Below are 20,185 nucleotides of genomic sequence, written 5' to 3'. Positions count from 1 at the left end.
TTTCTTTGGGACACAGGAGGTTCCCGCACCACACTCAATTCCTCCACAATGTTCCAACGGGATACATGGCCCACCACAGACACCATTACCCTCAGCGGTTTCACAGGACACTTGCAGCAGGGACACATTACAGCCCCTGTTGCGATTCAGATAGGAAACATTAAAACCAAACCCTGTTGTTTTAGTAGATCTACCCCAGACAGCCAAACACATTTTGGGGATAGACTTTATGAGCTCCCATAATCTTTTGTTCGACCCCGTAAACAAATGTGTTTGGAGAATGACAAAGGCAGCATGAGCCCCCGCCACGCTCACAGTTGAAGACTACGCACACCGGATTAGCGCAGTAGGAGACTTCTGGTTCGATCCACGAGCCATTAGTCAGGACAAAGATGTTAGAGACGTTTTGCAGCGACACAAAACTTCTTTTGCCCAGCACAAGCACGACAGCGGTAAGATAGCAGGTTTAGTCAACATTACAGGACCCGACCCCAAACCCCGAAAACAGTACGGTTTCCCCCAACAAACAGCGGGAGAAATTGCAACGGTCATCCAAAGTTTGCTTGACCAAGGCATTCATTCAGTAGCCTCAACGAACAATGCCCCAATTTGGCCCGTCAGGAAACCTGATGGCTCATGGCGACTGACCATCGATTATAGGGAACTAAACAAAGTAACCCCAGTAGCAGCCCCCACCGTAGCCACGGGTCCCGAGACAATGCTAAAACAGGGACTCCAGTCAAATTTTTTTTCCGGTTTTGGACATCAGCAACAGCTTTTGGTCCATTCCATTGGATAAAGTGTGCCAATATAAATTTGCTTTCACCTTCCAGGGACAGCAATACCCGTGGACGTGCCTACCACAAGGCTTCCACAACACCCCCTCCATTTTCCACCGACAGCTGGCGAATGGAGTAGCGAAATTTTCCCGACCCGATTGCCTTGTCCAGTATGTAGACGACTTACTTCTACAGACGGACACTAAGGGAGAGCACATTTCGCTTCTCACCGAATTATTAGGACTCCTTCACGAAATTGGATGTGAGGTAAACCCCAAAAAGGCCCAGATTCTACAAGAAAAGGTAATTTATTTAGGCACAGTCATCACCCACGGCAAACGCGATATCAAGCAGAAACGCATCGACTCCATTGTCAAACTACCCTTGCCCCATAATGTCACAGCCCTCCGGTCATTTCTAGGACTGGTTGACTACTGCAGGAATTACAGACGGTTTTGTCACAAAGGCAGCCCCTCTTTCCGAACTCCTAAAAAAGCAAGTCCCATGAGAATGGCTTCCATAGCACACGGATGCCGTGGATGCATTAAAACGAGCCCTCAGCACAGCTGCCGCATTACAGGTCCCAGATCCACTCTCCCCGTACGCAATTGAGGTTGCAACCACCGACCAAACACTTTCAGCCGTGCTCCTCCAGGAAAGACATGATCGTTTAGGCCCCGTAGCATACTCATGAGTTCTCGACACAGTTGAGCAAGAATTTTCTGCCTGCGAAAGGCACCTGCTCGCAGTTTTTTGGGCTGTTCAGTACTTCGCCGACATAACAGGACTCAACCCCGTCACCATTTTAACGGAGCACACCCCAACCCAACTTCTACTAGGCGGTAGACTAAAAGGAAGGCAGTAAGACAAATTTGCACCGCACGATGGACCCTACTCTTACAAGGACGGGACATTACAGTAAAATGGACTAAAACACACACATTCCTCGCAGATAATTTACATTACGCAGGCACCCCACACGAGTGTGAAATCACCACCACCAGGCACAATACAGGACCCTTTGTACCCAAATCAGCTCCCCTGAAACCAGGTACTACACCCAGAGACCCCAGACACAGACACACCCCGTAAGATTTATGTGGATTGCTCCTCCACAGTTTTGAACGGTAAATGAATTACTGGTTGTGGCATTTATGTAGAGGACACGCAGTGACGTGCGTTAGAGGAGATATCACTGAAATTGCCTGGACACCTAGGTTCGCAGGCCGCAGAATTAGTAGCCGTAGCATATATTGTAGAGCACCCCGACTCATTTCCGACCCCAGCCGACGTATACTCCGACAGCCTATATGTCTGCAATAGTTTAACGGAATTCCTACCCCTGTGGGAATCAAGAGGTTTTGCTTCCACGGATGGAAAGCCCCTACCCTCAGCCCCATTACTCCAGCATATTCTCAGGACAGCTGAAGACCGTAAATACGGTATCATTAAAGTTCGTAGCCACCATCGTTCTTCCCCCCCCTAGTAACGTTAAGGCAGACGCCCTAGCAAAGGCAGGTTCCAGACACGGTCACTTTTGGAATCATCACTCTTCCCCCCCCCCCCCGAGTGTGCCCCAGCACACGCGGTCCAGATCTCACAGACCAATATTCAAGATTTAGCTCAGGCCCAAAAGGAAGACGCACAGCTCAGGGAGGTTTTGAAAAGTAACTTCCCAGCCCCCTACGATAAGTACAGAAACACTTTAACGACACATGACGACATCATTTTAAAGGATGGTATTTATGTGGTCCCCACCCAAGACAGAAAACAAATTATCTGCCAATTCCATGACAACCATGGACACCAAGGGATAGAAGCAACCCTTGCCCACCTTCAGACCTCTCTTCTGCTGGCCCGATTTGAAATCCAATGTGACGTATTACATTGAAAATTGTTTAATCTGCACCCAGAACAATCCAGACAGATATGCAAGGAAGGTTAGCTCAGTCACACCTGCCCTGTTAATGGCTTCTGGACGAATTTAGATTGATTACAGAAGACCCCTACTCCCCCTGCAAGAATGGTTTTAAGTATGTGTTGGTAGTAATCGACACCTTCGCGAAATGGGTGGAAGTTTTTCCATCTAACTAATATGGCTAAAACAACAGCCAAGATCCTAACGCAGCACATCTTTACAAGATGGGGACTTCCCCATAGTATAGAGTCAGACCAAGACTCACATTTTACAGGAAGCGTCATGAAAAATGGCCTCACAATTTTCGGCATCCGACAAAAATTCCATATTGCCTATCACCCCCAATCAAGCGGAATCGTAGAGCGAATGAATAGAACGCTCAAGGCAACCCTCAGGAAAATGGTGCAACAGCACAATACCACATGGGACACAGTTCTCCCCTTTGCACTAATGTTCATAAGGAACACGGTATCCACTTCGACAGGATACACCCCCCACACCCTCATGACCGGATGACCCATGAAGGGAACAGAATACTTGTTAGGGCTTGAACTGTGGGCCACCCCCACAGTCACCGCCCTCACCCATGAGAAAGCAGTTCAGCAGATTGTCGATAACGTTAGAGCAGACCAGCTCACCGCAGCTGTTAGGTTTGGTACACGAAAGAAGCAAAGTAAAGTTTGTTTTGACAAAATGGTACACGCCACAGTAGGGCAGCAGGTCATGCTCTCCCTGTACAACCCCAGTTCATTTCTTTCCCCAAATTCGCAGGACCCTACTCCATTTCAGATAAAGTCAGCCCCTCCGTATATAAGATCACTTATCCTAATGGCAAGTCAGGATGGTTTCACATAAACCAGCTTAAGGCTTATGGCACACAGAGCAACCACTCCCACCACATCTCACTCGCTGCAGCAGACGAACACGCCCCGCCCATGGACGACCTATTCCTACCCTCCCCCAACCAGTCCAGCCCATCCTCAGACACCACTTCCACTCCACCTCTAGAGGCATGACTCTGCCTCTCCCTTCATTCGACCAGCACAGACAGCGACAGCACGGATACATTAGACCCCATGGACCCGCCACACAATTTCAATTCTGCACCAGGCCCCACTCCCAGCGACTCCGAACAGGATTCATTCGACTCCTTCTTTCTGATGGAGCCTGCCCGATTTTGTTATTTTAGTTTGTTAATTTTAAATGTTGAATGTTTGTTTGTGCACTTAAAAGTTTATTCATGGCCCCACGCCACATCTTGAAATAATCATAACCAATCTTTTAACGCCAAGTGGCAGTTAAAGGAACAAGTTTGTCGGCAGACACCCATTCATAGCTACTCTTCTGATTCAAAGGTAATCATAAGAGGCAGTATCCACGATGAACACAAATTCTTTCTGTTCTTGTCCAGTCGCTCAGGCAGTGGAGTAACGGCACTGACCCCCGCCCTGCCCGAGGACTCCCATCTGGTCAGCTACACTCGGGTAATGCACCTACGGCACTGGTCACCGCCCTACCAGGGGTTTCCACCCATTCTTGCCCCGCCGCGGCCCACACGCACCCCATTCGGAGCTTTTGGTTCGAAACTCTTTTACTGTTCTTTTAGTCTGTGGTTTAAAGAATGTTCTTTGCCACAAGTTTTGTTTGTTTTCCGGCGACGCTTAGGTCGCTCTCCCATATGCTATTTACACCCTCAAGCACTTGGATGGAACACTTGACTGCTGGGCGGAGAGATTGTCCGCCCACTCACTGCATCGCTCACACAAGCTGCGAGACTGCTCGTGCTGTGACAGTATTTTCTTTTGCATGTCTTGTCCCCAAAATATTTGGTTTATTAAAAAAAAATGAAGGAGTCACATATGGTGACAATTCTAATGGGCAATTGATAATAAAAGGATAGACAGACATACGAGATCTTAAACAAGGTAACAACAGATATTATGCTTGTGTCCACAGGAAATCCAGAACAACAGAAGACAAAGGAAGACCAAGAAGGAAAAAGACAACATGAAGACAGACATCATGATCTACATTTGGATCTTCGTGTGATCACTACAGTTACGCGCGGATGCGACCCCCCCTGAGCCCTACCCCACAGGCCGTGAATGTTTCCCATCCCTGCCATACACCACACCCAGAGACAGCCACTGATACACCAACCTGGTGTTACAAATTTATCAAATGGTATTCCCCGTCATACATGATGGAAGCACTGTTAGTCATAGCGATACTCTGTAGTGTCATCCAGACACTGAGACTTCGAAAATGGCGAAGGAAAGCCTCCCGCACTCCGGTATATACCCTCAGACCTCCTATTTTCGGACTTCAGCAAATCCCCCACTCCCTCTAAGTAAATAAAGTGCGTCGACTAATTTTCTGTTTGTTCTAATAAAAGATGTGAATAAAATTCTGTACTTGACCGCCAAGATACAGAGACATGTAATACTGCTATTGTATAGTTTATACTGTTGTAAATTCTTTTAATTGACGAAGGATAGTTTAGAGAAGAATAGTACGAGGTTCCCTTGTTTTAAATGAAAAATAAATGTAATGCATGCCTGAATGTCATTGCGCCCCTTAGGATTTTATAATAATGTGATGTACATAAAGCAATTTAGGTAAAGATTCCACTCCATAGGCCAGAGTAGAGCAGAACCTGTTCTTGATTGCGGTGCTCGACTTAGGCAGAGAACGAAGAAAATTCAGCAATATGATCCTTCACGCTTCGCGTTGAGGAGCACAAGGAGGGAATGTAGCCATCTGGATGGCCACTTTCAGTGTATAAAATGGATACTCACAGAGCCTATAGGGAAATATGGGCAATGCAAAGCAACAAGCAGGCACAGAGCCTGAATGTATATTTGGAAGGCAGTTTGCAGACGGAATCGAAACTCTGGGTCGATTTACATATTGATGGCCCATCTCCGAGGAACAAAGGACTATTGCTCAGGTAGCCGATACGGTCTCAGACACTCCGGCGCCACTATCCCAACCAAAAGACCCACACAAAGCAAGGCCAACGGCCACCTTGGACACGCCCAGTCATCAAGGCACCTGCCCCTTTATTGGTTTAGATCGATGACAATGATCAAGAAGCTGCCCAATTAATTTGGACCAAGTTAAGGCCTGCCTAAAAGCGCACAAAGCCCCTCCAAGTATAAAAAGGAACCCCCGCCAAAGGTTCACTCTCTTGGATTCAGCTCTCAAGCGGAGAGACCCTTCCACCAGCATCACCAGAAGCAAGTAAATTCAAGGTCAACGCTCGCTACCAGACGGACGACCTTAGCTGTACACCTGTTACCTCTTCGAACCCAACGGCCATTGTTCCTCTGACCTAAGTGGGTACCCGAAGTTAAGTATAGGTGTTAGTGATAGAGGTAGTTTAGCTTGTAGTGTTATTGTGCACGAGTAAATCATACTGTGTAAATAAATACCATTGACTTTGAACTAACTAACTGGTGTATTGGCTCTTTGATCGGTATTCAGGTTGAACCTTGTGGCGGTATCGAGAGATACCTGGCGACTCTGAAAGTATACTCATAATTAGGATTAAGAAAGGCGACCTTATTAGCCGCCATTTTTATAGCAAGTAAACAGAGTAACAATTTCCAAGTCCATGACAATGGTGAAAATTTGTCTTAGCACCAATCTCAATGGAGCACTACTTTTTATCTTTGTCAGGCTGAGGAGCTACCTCTAGCCTCCACTGTTTTGTAGCCAGCTTGCTATCCATCTTGATGTCTGTCCGGATTCTGTATGCTCTGACATTAAGCCATGAGTCCGCTATGAGGTACCCTATTGAAGGCCTTTTGAAAATCTCTCACTCTTACTTCAAGAATTCAATAAGGTTCACAAGTGAATTTACTGTACATTCTTTAGTGGATGTATTCTTTTTTTCAAATTATTTACATGTAGAACAATATTTTCATATTCATTTATGGTTTAATTTCATGGTTCTTTGCCTTTCAAATGTTGTTTTTTTAACTTCTTTCTTAACTATTTTGTATTGCTTTTGCTGTTCATGTATTTAGTGCCAGCGTGACTCAGTTGAAAACACTCTAACCATTGACTCACAAGAATCCAGGTTCATGTCCCATTGCAAGGTTTCACAACAAAATTGAAGGCTGACGCTCCGGTGCAGTAGTGAAAGAGTACACAGTATCAGAGATACTGTCTTAGTTGAGACATCAAACCAAGATGAATTTAAAAATAGCCCATGCCACTCTTTCAAAGAAGAGCTGGGGAGTTATCCAAGTGTTCTGTAAATTTTTTATGCCTCAATCAAGATAAAAAAAACAGCCTCACAGCACCAGGGACCCAGGATCAACACCAGCCTTGGGTGAGTGTGGAGTTTGCACATTCTCCCAGTGTCTGTATGGGTTTCCTCCCACAGTCCAAAGATGTGTAGGTTAAGTGAAGAAGTTATTGGGATAGGATGGGGAGTGGGCTTGGGTGGAGTGATCTTTCGGAGGGTAGGTGCAGACCCAATGGGCCGAATGGCCTCCTTCTGCACTGTAGAGATTCTATGATTATCTGCTCATTATCACCTTGCTGTTTAAGACCATAAGACACAGGAGCAGAATTAGGCCACTCGGCCCATCGAGTCTTCTCCGCCATTCATAGAACATAGAGTGCAGAAGGAGGCCATTCGGCCCATCGAGCCTGCACCGACCCACTTAAGCCCTCACTTCCACCCTATCCCCGTAACTCAATAACCCCTCCTAACCATTTTTGTCTCCAAGGACAATTTATCATGGCCAATTCACCTAACCTGTACGTCTTTGGACTGTGGGAGGAAACCGGAGCACCCAGAGGAAACCCAACCAGACATGGGGAGAACGTGAGTGACCCAGCGGGGAATCGAACCTGGGACCCTGGCGCTGTGAAGCCACAGTGCTATCCACTTGTGCTACCGTGCTGCCCATTCAATCATGGCTGATTTGTTTCTCATCCCATTCTTCTGCCTTCTCCCCATAACCCCTGATCCCCTTATGAATCAAGAACCTATCGATCTCTGTCTTAATGACACTCCTTGATTTGGCCTCGACAGCCTTCTGCGGTAAAGTGTTCCACCCATTCACCACCCTCTAGCTGAACAAATTCCTCATCATCTTCAGTTTTACAGAATCGTCCCATCAGTCTGAGACTGTGCCCTCGGGTGCGAATTTTTTCTACGAGTGGAAACATCCTCTCCACGTCCACTCTATCTAAGCCTCGGAGTATCTTGGAAGTATCATTAAGATCCTCCCTCATCCTTCTAAACTCCAACAAGTACAGACCCAGAGTCTTCAACCGCTCCTATGACAAGCTCTTCATTCCGGGGATCATTCTTGTGAACCTCCTCTAGACCCTTTCCAAGGTCAGCACATCCTTCCTTAGATACGGGGCCCAAACTGCTTGCAATACTCCAAATGGGGTCTGACCAAAGCCTTATACAGCTTCAGAATTACATCCCTACCCTTGTACTCTAGCCCTCTCGACATGAATGCTAACATTGCATTTACCTTCCTAACTGCCGACTGAACCTGCATGGAGAATCTTGAACTAGTACTCCTAAATCCCTTTATGCTTCTGATTTTCTAAGCCCTTTCCCATTTAAAAAATAGTTTATGACTCCATTCTTCCTACCAAAGTGTGAATTTGCTGAGTGCAAATTAGCTTCCACATTTCTTACATTACAACTGTGACTGCACTTCAAAAAGGGTAAAGCGATTTTAAGTCTTCTAGTGGTCATGAAAAGTACTATATAAATGCAAGACTTCCTTTTTACTTAGTGGATGCCCTTTGCTTAAAGTTCAATTTTGACCTCAGCGCAAAGTGTCACATTATTGGTTAGTTGATTCTTTTGCCTTGTTTTTGATCAAAATACATTTTCTGAACACTATTGATCACAATTTTAAATATTTCCGACTCAGTTCTTTCTCGGCGTCAATATTCTTTTCCTGTTTATTTCCCTAGAGCCATTCTTATCCTTTTAAAATTAGATTTTTTCCAAACTAGTACTTTGGTATTTATCTTATGTCCTTCCCAATAGTGAGCTTAAGCCTTATTTTGTGGTGACTTATTGCTTCAATATTTCCCTCTCACTTCCCTTAACTGGAATGCACTGCCTGAGAGGGGGTTGAAGGCAGGTTGTCTCTCCATGAATGGGATTAGGTAGGTAAGTCAGGTGTTTTTCACATGTCGGTGCAGGCTCGATGGGCCGAAGGAATTCTTCTGCACTGCGTGATTCTGTGATTTGCAATGGTTCTTTTCCCATTATTAGATCCAGCAGTGATTCCTTCCTTCTTACCCATTTTTTAAGAAAGCCAACATACAAATCGTATACACACTAAAAACACAATTTCCTTTCCCCCTTTAACTACTTAAAATTCTTGTCCTCTCTTCAAATCCTTCCATTGTCTCATCTACCACCATTTTTCTACCCTCCTACAGCATTCACCCAAACTTTAGAGACAGTAGACGGTAACTTCACTGGATTAGTAATCCAGAGGTCCTGATTAATGTTCTGGGGACACGAGTTCAAATCCCACCTCACCAATTTATGGAATTTAAATTCAATTAATGAATTTGGAATTTAAAGCTGGTCTCAGTAATGGTGAACACTAATGTTCTTTAAGGCAGGATATTTGCCGTCCTTATCCAGTCTCACCTACATGTGACTCCAGACCCATAGCAATGTGGTTGACTCTTCGCTGCCCTCTGCAATGGCCTAGAAAGCTACTCAGTTCAAGGCTAATTAAGGATGGGAAACAAAGCTGGCTTTGCCAGTGACACTCACAACCCAAGGAAAAATTAAAGATGCCAGTTCCTGACCAGATTATGATGCACACCCCGTTCCCTTTGCTCCACCATTAGCAACTGTGCACTCGGCCACCACATTCTCTGGAACTTCCTGTCTAAAGCCCTCTTTTTCTTTTCATCTTCCTATCTTTCCGAACACCCTCTCTAAAATAAATCTCTGATCCAAGTTTTGGTCACTCTTCTAACATTTCGTCCTATGTCTCCAAATCTGTTGCTCTCGCAGGTGACTTCTCTGAAGTATTCTGGAACTTGCTCCACATTCAAACGTTTATATAAATACAGGGCACTAATTGGAAAAAATGGTTCTACCCCCAAATGTTCCAAACCTTGAATTGTATTGATGCCTTTTCTAGACGTACCTTGCTGGATCCTATGTTGTGATACTTGTTTTCTAATAGCCTTTTTACTGGTTCTTCCTCCTTAAACGTGATGAAGCAGAAACCTCTCCGTTCGTTCGTCTTGTTGTCAATCGGAAGTTCAATGCCTTCGATCTATAAACAAAACCAACAGTTCAGGCAAACGTCACATTTTGTGCAGTCTTGTTCAGTTCACTATTTAAAGAAACTACAACCTACTAAAAATGTTATGTTTTTTTCTAACACAAATTTTTTAATTAAGCAGCATAAAGTGGTAATTTAGTGCTGTAAAATGGTTGAATGATCAAATAATTTTAGCTGTGACTTTACAAGGGAATATTTCCTCCCAATTCCACAATAAAATTGGGTACCCTTTTTGAATTTTCATTTCAAACTTAAATGAAACAGTATGTTTGTGTTGTTTTCAAATGCTGACCTACTGGCATGTTTTGTATTGCAGGCCAGTAACATTACCCATACAAAACAAAATAGATCTGTAATATAATAGTCCTGTGTAGAGCATGTATTTTGTATCCACATTACTTTTACTTACTGTCTTGATTTTTGAGTAAAGCTTCAACATTTATGTTGAAGAAAAACTTGGGTAAACATCTTCTCAATGCATTAATGCAAGTGCAAAGAAGCATGGTATGTCTGTGAATGTCAGCAAAGTAGTATCTAAGTTACAGTGTAGGTTTATAACAGGCCATAAAAATAGAAACTAGCTATATTTAGTACTAGTGGTGGCTGTTTACATCAAAATCTTACAGCCACTGAGGTTAAGTACAACTTGCCTCTCCATATGCTCCAAAGTAATCCTTAACCATTTCTTCTGGTACATCAGGACTTAGGCCACCAACAAAAACTTTCTTAGCTGGTTCTTTGCCTTTTATAGCCTTTGCTCTTTTAGGGTCAATGAGCCTTCCATCCAGCTTGTGTTCCTTCAGTTCCAAAACCTACAAGAATTTACGAACAGTTTCTGTACCAGAACTACAATTTTCAGAGACAATACATACTTGTTCGATATCAAAATAATAACCGACTCTGAACCTTATTTTAAAACTTTCAGAGAATGTTTTCTAGTATTTGTGATAATAAAGTAACACGTGGAGAGGGAAAATGAATTTGTGACCTCTGAAGTTCAACCATTCTGTTTTAAGTCCCAGTTCTTGAGTTCAGTGCTCACTTCTCTACAACACAAGCAGAAATACTGCCCCTGCTACTCCTGGCTCGATAAGCATTTCTGTAATAATAAAGGTTCCTTTGAAATTTTACATTTTACTACCTCTTGATTGACCAAATAATACTTTCTGGTAAATTCACAGTTACACAATCATGTCAAATAGCAATCAAAATAATCCCCTTGTTTAATTAAATTTCTACCATAAAGATGTACAAACTTCTGCAATGGTCTAATTTAGATGCATAGGACAAGCTCCTACCTCAATCCAATATATTTTTCCCAGCGGGGATCAACAACAAAAAGCACATTTGTGTACTTAAAATGATCACATCCGCTCTTTACTCACCTAGCTTCCTGCCAATTAGAGTCATGACCTGGGGTGAAAAGCAGAGGTCAGTGCCACAAAAACACAAACTACACGCTTCTTGGTATCATTCCCTGCTGACAACAAATATCTTCAAAAATGGATTGGGTTTTGTACATAATTCTCACAATTAATCTATAGTTCATAATGCATATAATGGAAAGAATTTAGGTATAATCACTGCATTCTGGCACTCATTTGAAGTAGCATACTCCCAATGAATATCCAGAGACAGCTTTCTGCAAGCTAATTCTTGCAAAGTCACTACCAAAAACTCATAAAGTGATTTCTAAAATGTAAAGTTGTCCAAGAACATCCCCCATCCCACCATGATTATGGGCTAGCCCAGGAACAAATAAAGCTCCCCCTCCCCTTCCACAGAATGGATTAACATTATTGAGGTTACATATACAAGGGCTTGAATCAAATACCAGACGAGCAGCACATCTGAACTAGGACATCAAAATACTTAATAAAATAAACTACTGATTTCACTAAACATTGGAATCATATGAGGAAAATAAAGTTCTACAGCTTTGTTAAATTTGTGTTCTGAAAGTCACCGTTGATTATTTACAGATATCTATTTGTAACAAGCTATTAACATTCCTCAATGCAACTTTTATTCAAAGGCACACGCAAGAGCACACACATATTTTGATGTAATTTGTAATAATATTGATAGCTGATTTACCCTGTCCACGCTTGCAGATTCTCTGAATAGTACAAAACCAAATCCTCTTGACCGCCCTGTCACTGCATCCATCTTTATGGTACAATCCAGTACTTCACCGAACCTGGACAAGTAATCTGTCAAATCCTTCTTGCTCGTATCCCAGCTAAGACCCCCAATGAACATTTTTCTGTGAAAAATAATATTTATAAAGTGATCCTGACAATTCTGGTATATTGTAATGCACTGTTTATAATTAAACAATTAGTAATACGTAATAAAAGTTAAAAATAAGTTGTCCAAGGTTATTTTCAACAGTAGTCATATCTTGTTTCTAAGTTTTTTGGATGCATATTTTTTTCAAATTTAAATGTTATATATTAACACTTAATATATTATTTCAAAATTGGGTTTCACTGCCAAATATGTTCCCTAAAATCAAGTATCAAGACTTCCGGATGCGACCATGGAGTGAGCAGTTGCACATTTGGTGGCTCCCGCTCAAGGTGGATGTTTTTGGTCTTTCCCCCACCCGAAGGGCAAAGTATTTGAGAGCAAGAGGTGCAGGAATGTCTGGGGAAGGTGGATGAGTCCACTGACAATGAGTGGTGCAAGAAGGAAAGAACTGCTGGATCAGGAGCGTCTTCGTGGTGCGCCACAGGATAAGATGGAGGGCAAGGGGATTGCGCAGTCTGCCCAGTGGTCGATGGGGCAGTTGACAGTGTTCCTCAATGACAAGTTTCAGTAGAGTACGAAGTCTTACAACACCAGGTTAAAGTCCAACAGGTTTGTTTCGATGTCACTAGCTTTCGGAGCGCTGCTCCTTCCTCAGGTGAATGCAGAGGTCTGTTCCAGAAACACATATATAGACAAATTCAAAGATGCCAGACAATGCTCGGAATGTGAGCATTAGCAGGTGATTAAATCTTTACAGATCCAGAGATGGGGTAACCCCAGGTTAAAGAGGTGTGAATTGTATCAAGCCAGGACAGTTGGTAGGATTTTGCAGGCCAGATGGTGGGGGATGAATGTAATGCGACATGAATCCCAGGTCCCGGTTGAGGCCGCACTCATGTGTGCGGAACTTGGCTATAAGTTTCTGCTCGGCGATTCTGCGTTGTCGCGGGTCCTGAAGGCCGCCTTGGAGAACGCTTACCCGGAGATCTGTTGATCCGGAAACTCCAAGTTTCAGTAGGAGAGGGAAGAGGCCCTGGAAGACCTAGCCAAAGTGGTGGAAGCGCTTAAATCTGGGATTGAGCGAGTGGAGCAGAGGCTGAAGTCCCAAGGCCATGCGATCCAGAACGTGGAGGAGGCGGTGGGGGAGCACGAGGAGCAGTTGGTGATTGAGATGGCAGCAATGCAGGAGAGCCAGAAAGAGCTGAGGGAGAAGATGGAGGATTTAGAGAATCACTCCAGAAAGCAAAATCTCAGGATTGTCGGGATAAGTCATCGAAGGTGCAGAGGTGAACGTGGCAAAAATGTTGGAGAAATTGATGGGGGGGGGGGAAAGAGGGCCTTTGACCTGCCCTGGAGGTTGACCGAGCGCACAGGGCGCTGATGAGGAGGCCGCAGGCAGGTGAGCCGAGGGCAATGGTGGTACGATTGCACTGCTTTCTAGACAAGGAGAAGATCCTTCGATGTGCGAGGCAGAGCAGGAAATGTTTTTATTTGCAGGGGAACAACGATGGTGAGGGCACATGATTTAGCACAGGGCTAAATAGCTGGCTTTTAAAGCAGACCAGGGCAGGCCAGTAGCATGGTTCAATTCCCGTACCAGCCTCCCCGAACAGGTGCCGGAATGTGGCGACTAGGGGCTTTTCACAGTAACTTCATTTGAAGCCTACTTGTGACAATAAGCGATTTTCATTTCATTTGCGGACAAACCTAGTGAGTTTGGGGTACTTCAGGCTGCATCGGGGGGGGGGGGGGGGGGGGGGGGGGGGGCAGGGGTGCCCACTCTCCCCATTACTTGTTGAATGTGGTGTTGTCGCCCTCCACCGTGAATGAGCCAGAAGTGAGTAATTCAATGGATACAGAAAAAGCTTTCAACAGTGTCGATTGGGGGTATCTCTCTGAGATTTTGGGGCGGTTTGGTTTTGGGCCAAAATTTATATCTTTTGTATAGGGTCCCCTCTGCGAGTGTCTGTACTAATGCCGTGAGCTTGAGGTACTTTCAACTGAATAGTGCAGGGTAGCATGGTTGCGCAGTGGTTAGCACTGCTGCCTCACGACGCTGAGAACTCGGGCTCGATCCTGGGTCACTGTCCGTGTGACATTTGCACATTCTCCCTGTGTTTGTGTGGGTCTCACCCGCACAACTCAAAAGATGTGCTGTGCAGGGTAAATGGATTGGCCACACTAAATTGCCCTTTAATTGGGAAAAGAAGAATTGGTGGGTACTTTAAATTTATATTCAAAAACAGTTTATAAAATTCAACTGAACAGGGGTACAAGGCAGGCTTGCCCATTATCTCTGATGTTGTTTGCCTTAGCTATTGAGCCACTAGCCATTGTGTTGACATCACCTACTAGTTGGACGGGAATAGAGGGTGTCCTTACGTGCGGATGATTTACTGTTATAGTCATGGACCCACTCTCCAATGTGGGGGACACAATGGAGGTGCTCAGGGTGTTTGGCTCCTTTTCAGGGCATAAGCTAAACTTGGTTAAGAGAGAATGTTTTTCGTTGAACCCAACATGGAGTGGAGTGGATCTGGGGAGGTTACTGTTTTGTCCGGCAAGGACTAGTTTCCAGCTTTGACAAAGAGTCATTTAGACTCAAAACGTTAGCTCCCTCCTATCTCCACAGATGCTGCCATATCTGCTGAGGTTGTCCAGTATTTTCTGTTTCAGATGACAGCATTTGTAGTAATTTGCTTTAATAGACAATCAGGGGGTTGGTACTACCTAAGCTGCTGTGTTATTACTGGGTAGCAAACATTGAGAAGGTGCGGGGTGGTTTAAGGATCCGGACTCTATACGGTGGCGGAGGGAAGAGGCTTTGTGCATAGGATTGATTCGGTAGGTCCTTTTTAAACAAAATACATTTAGAGTACGCAATTATTTTTTTTTCCCAATTAAGGGGCAATTTAGCATGGCCAATCCACCTAGCCTGCACATCTTTGGGTTGTGGGGGTGAAACCACGCAGACACGGGGAGAATGTGCAAACCCCACACGGACAGTGACCCAGGGCCGGGATTCGAACCCAGGTCCTCAGCGCCGTAGGCTGCATTGCTAACCACTGTGCCACATGCCGCCCAGAGGTCCCTTTTTACCGGTCCATTCCTGTTCTCCCAAGTAAAATTTTTGTTGAGCCTCTTTACGGAGTCAATTTAGACAACACTTTAAATTAGTCTCTATGCTGCTTTTGAAGCTGATTTGCAGGAACCGCAGGTTTGCGCCATCTGGTTTAGATTCAATGTTCAGGGCATGGGAGAGGGAGGGGTTGGAGAGGTTTAGGGATATGTTTCTGAAGGGTAGGTTTGCCAGTCTAGGGCAGCACGGTGGCGCAGTGGTTAGTGCTGCTGCCTCACGGTGCTAAGGTCCCAGGTTCGCTCCCGGCTCCGGCTCACTGTCCGTGTGGAGTTTGCACATTCACCCAGTGTTTGCGTGGGTTTCTCCCCCACAACCCAAAAGATGTGCAGGGTAGGTGAATTGGCCACTCTAAATTACCACTTAATTGGAAAAAATGAATTGGGTACTCTAAAAAAATTTTTTTTTTTTTTTTTAAAGGTTTGCCAGTCTAGATGAGATTTTGGAGAAGTTCCAGCTCCCTAGAGGGAATGTATTCAGGTACTTTCAGGTGCACAATTCTGTACACAAGGAGCTTCCTTCATTTCCCCTGGTACCGACGCCCTCACTTTTGGATAGGGTCCTGTCCTTGGACGAGCTAGCGGAGGGAAGGATCTGTGACATTTATGGGTAGATGTTGGCGATGGAACAGTCATCACTGGAAGAGGAAATGGGAGGACAACTGGGTTTGGTCTTGGGGGGGGGGGGGGGGGGGGGGGGGTTTGTATGTGCGGAGTGAGGCATTTCATAAGGTTACCTTCACATTGTTTGCAAGGTTAAGGTTAAGTCTGATACAGTTCAAGGGCACACCTGACCAGGGCGTGTCTGAGTGGGTTCTTTTTGGGGGGGGGGGGGGGGGGGGGAGAAAGAGGACAGAGAGAGATGCAATTTCTGTACCTTAAGAAGACCAAGTATGTGTTGAAGGGGTCAGTGGACAGGTTTTACTCAAGGTGTCAGCTGTTCACTGTCTTTTTTAAGGGAGCTGGTTACCGTCAGCTGTTTAGGGGCAGGGGTTGGTCAGTCTATTAGGGTCTACTTTGGGGGGAGGGGAAGAAAGAACACCTTGGGATGTTGGGACGGGGGGAAGCTGTCTTGGTATAAAACTGGATTTGGATGGGTTGTGTTGGGGTTATTTTTGTAATATTGAAAATTTTGTTTGAATAAAAAGATATATATATTTTTTTAATTTGCATGTTTCTTCCTAATTGCCTCTGTATCATGGACATTCAATCTCTCTTCACCTCCATCCCCCATCAAGAAAGTCTGAGATATCACTGCTTTTTCTTTGAATGGAGGCTCAACCAGTTGCATTCCATTGCCATGTTCCTCTACCTGGTTGAACGTGCTCTCACATTGAACAAGTTCTCCTTTAACCCTGCTCCCTTCTGCCAAATAGAATCATGGGCCTTAGCTCTGCCTGCCTTCTTGTGGGATGTACAGGACATTCTTTGTTTCGGTCCTACTCCCTTGCTTTTTTTCTGCTACTGTATTGCTGCCGCCTCCTTGTCTTGCTGTGACCTGGAAAATGTCATTGAATTTGCTTCCTTCTATCATCCGCACATGCTCATCTCCAACTCTTATGCTTCCCTCCATTTCAGTGGATAAGCTAGCGACCGATATTCAAGGATCCACACAGCAACCTTTATAACATTTCCTCAAATCCAATTTCCAGCAAGGACGCTATTCCATTCACCCTGTTTCTCCACCTCCATCACATCTGTTCAGGTAATGCAACCTTCCATATGGGTGCTTCTGATATGTTTACTCCCTCAACTGAAAATTTCCCTCAACCGTGTTTGCCAGGGCCCTACCATGTCCAGTTTAGCTCAGTTGGTTGGACAGCTGGTTTGTGATGCAGAACAAGGCCAACAGGGTGGTTTTAAATCCTGTAACAGTAGAAGTTATTCATGAAGGCCCCACCTTCTCAACCGTGCCTCTCGTCTGAGGTGTGGCGATCCTCAGATTAAATCACCACCAGTCAGCTCTCCCCCCTCAAAGAGGAAAGCAGCCTATGGTTATCTGGGACTATGGTGACTTTACTTGACCATGTCCATTCTTTTACACACACTTGTTCTCACCGCTTCCTCTCCCTCCCAGATCCACAATAGGATTCCACTGGTCCTCATCGCTCACCCCACCAGCCTCTATATTCGGATGCCATTGCCACCACTTCCAAACAAACCCCCGCCCTTTACAGTATTCCCAAGGGACCATTCTCTCCACAACACCCTTGTCCATTCAAACACCCCCTCAATTTTTCTTTTGGTACCTTTCCATTTAAGTGCAGGAAATGACCTCTTCCCTTCTCACGGTCCAAGGCTCCTTTCAGGAGACAACAATTTACTTGTACTTTTAAGTTAGTACACCAAGTTTGCTGCTCTCAATATGATCTCCTGTACAACTGGGGAGACCAATGCCCTGTGGAACACCTCAGTTCAGTCCACAAGCACAACCCCAAACTTCTCACCGCTGCCTCTCCCTCCCAGATCCACAATAGGGTTCCACACTCGAGGCCTTCCGTGCTCGGTGGGCACCGCAGGGGTTGGATTGCCTTACCGACCCCAATTTTCACACTTTAATTTGACGGGTTTAGATAAGTTTTTGTTCCTTTTCTCATTCTTTTTGAGCTGTGCTCCACTCGCCGTTTTGGGGCACTCCCCACTTTGCTTTATCCATCAGTTACTTTCTGTTCTTTTTGCTTGGTTTTTTCACACCCAGCATCACACCAATGTCAGTGGCGGACGCTGGCCTACTCCTGCACGCGTAGATAAGCGTGCAGGTCATAAAATCAACAAAAAAAAAGTAACATCAAATTACAGTGGTGCGACCTATAAAAAGACAATAGGGTTCCACTGGTCCTCATCGCTCACCCCACCTGCCTCTATATTCAGCTGGCATTGCCAGCACCTCCAAACATACCCCCGCCCTGTCATTTTAATTCTCTGCGGTGCTCCCACTCTGACCCTTGCCATGCTCCAACATGCAGATGACGCTCAATGTAAACTTGAGAAACAATGCCTCAGCTCGACAGGGCACACCGTTGATTTCAACAATTTTAGATCATGACTACGATGTATCATATACTATATTTCTTCTCTCATAGAATCTATTGCAGATGGGGGCCATTTGGCCCATCGAGTCTGCACCAGCCCTTGGAAAGAACGCCCTTCTTAAACCCAAGCCTCCACCCTATCCCCGTAACCCCACTTAACATTTTAGGCACTAAGGGGCAATTTATCATGGCCAATGCACCTAACCCGCACATCTTTGGACTGTGGGAGGAACCAGGAGCACCTGGAGGAAACCCTCGCAGACATGGGGGAAAATGCAAACTCCACACATGCAGTCACCAGAGGCTGGAATTGAACCCGGGTCCTTGGCACTGTGAGGCAGCAGTACTAACCACTGTGCCGCCCCATTTTGTTGTCCCTGTTGATTTCTTTAATTTGCATTTGGACATCAGCTATCCTATATTCACACCTCCTGTAGACATACATTTTGCTTCTTCACTTGTTCCATCAGCATTTCCTTTCACCTTGCATCAATTAAACCTTTTCTTGTTCAATCCCCCCTGCGCTCCACCTTCCCTTTTGTTCTTCTCCTCCTTCCCTAAAACCTATTACATTTGTAACTTTTCCTAGTTCTGACGAAAGGCCACAGGTCGGAAACGTTAACTGGGTTTCTCCCTGCCCCAGATGTTGTCTGACCCGCTGAGTATCGGTAGCATTTTCTGGCTTTTATTTTAAAAAAATTAAATAGACGCGCCCGATCTCAGAATGAAGCGTCGATGCCATATTGGCTGATTGATATTCTTTATGTAGCACCAGAATGGAGGGGGGGGGGGGGGGGGGCTGACGGCAAAAGAGGCAACAGCCACGGGTGGGGAGGGAGAGAGCGGGAGAAAAGAGACTGAAAGTGGGTCACAAGCAGCTCGGAGCCGAGTCACGGCGCCACGTTACTGAGCCAAACAAAAGCAGAGGGAAAGGGAAGTGGCGGAATGAGACGGTGTTTAAAGGCGGGGGCGGCTGGGCAATCCCAGTGCTATTCACATTTACACACAAAGCCAGAGAAAGCAGACAGAACCGGGGGTGGGCGGGGCTTGGCCGTCAGCACGCGCTCCGGCTCCGGTATCCCGAGCACGCGCCCCCCCCCCAGGGCTTCTCCGGCCGGAGGAAGCCGCCCTCCTGCCCCGCACCCAGCCAGTCCTTTGTCTCCGCGGCCGAGGGGAAAGGTGGGCGCCACCTCCTGCTCACTTACCCTTCGTCCTCCTCGTTTTTGCTGGCGTTTATTTTAGCTCCTTCGGGGAACTCGTCGGTCGCCGCCATGCTCTGCTCCATCAGGCCGGCGGAAGGCGCGTTGTAACTGTACTGAGGGTCCATCGGTTCCTCTCCTCCGGCGGGCGGGCGGTCGGTCGGAGGGGGAAGGGTGGGTCACTTTTGAGATACGGATGTTGGAGGGCTGCTTGCTTGGGAACCGGCCGAGCTGGCGCCGCCGCGACTGCTGCTCCTGCTTGGCTACAAAATGGCGGTCGGCGCAGGACGGAGAGTGAGTGAGGGAGGGAGGGGGAGGGGGAGGGGGGGAATCCGGGCAGCGGCCGGCCGCCCGCCGCTGCTGCTGCTGCTCGCCGGCACGTGATCGCTAGCCGCCCAATCGCACGAGACCGCGCGCCACCCGGCCTGGCTCTTTGTGTCGCTGTCCTGGGCGAGACGGCGCTGCACGGCCCCGCCGCTCACTCGCGCGCTCACTGTCTCTCTGGCAGTCCGAGTGGGGAAGCCGGCTCGAAGAGGGCACGGCAGCAAGTGCGCAGACTCCGAGC

General features: G+C 46.1%; 1 protein-coding gene across 6 annotated transcripts in view; it reads right to left on the bottom strand.

Moving 5' to 3' along the window:
* Positions 1-19,930, bottom strand: part of hnrnpdl (heterogeneous nuclear ribonucleoprotein D-like) — a 33,646-nt gene extending 13,716 nt beyond the window's left edge. For 2 of the 6 annotated variants that reach the window (XR_011940184.1, XM_072496363.1), the window contains exons 1-4: positions 19,627-19,930; positions 12,099-12,267; positions 10,652-10,813; positions 9,861-9,992 (exon numbers count right to left, since the gene is read on the bottom strand). Coding sequence is in view for 4 of the 6 variants with exons in the window: in XM_072496363.1 (XP_072352464.1) it covers positions 9,861-9,992; positions 10,652-10,813; positions 12,099-12,267; positions 19,627-19,748 (585 nt within the window). In the remaining 2 variants the exon portion in view is untranslated. The remainder of the gene's footprint in view (positions 1-9,860; positions 9,993-10,651; positions 10,814-12,098; positions 12,268-19,626) is intronic. The other 4 variants (XR_011940185.1, XM_072496365.1, XM_072496367.1 and 1 more) reach the window with 2 other exon arrangements.
* Between the last annotated feature and the right edge of the window lie 255 nt (positions 19,931-20,185).

Source organism: Scyliorhinus torazame, chromosome 3 (genome assembly GCF_047496885.1).
Source record: "Scyliorhinus torazame isolate Kashiwa2021f chromosome 3, sScyTor2.1, whole genome shotgun sequence".
NCBI classification, from domain to species: Eukaryota; Metazoa; Chordata; class Chondrichthyes; order Carcharhiniformes; family Scyliorhinidae; genus Scyliorhinus; species Scyliorhinus torazame.
The sequence above is the reverse complement of the archived record's forward strand: the minus strand, read 5'-3'. Positions and strand labels throughout refer to the sequence as shown.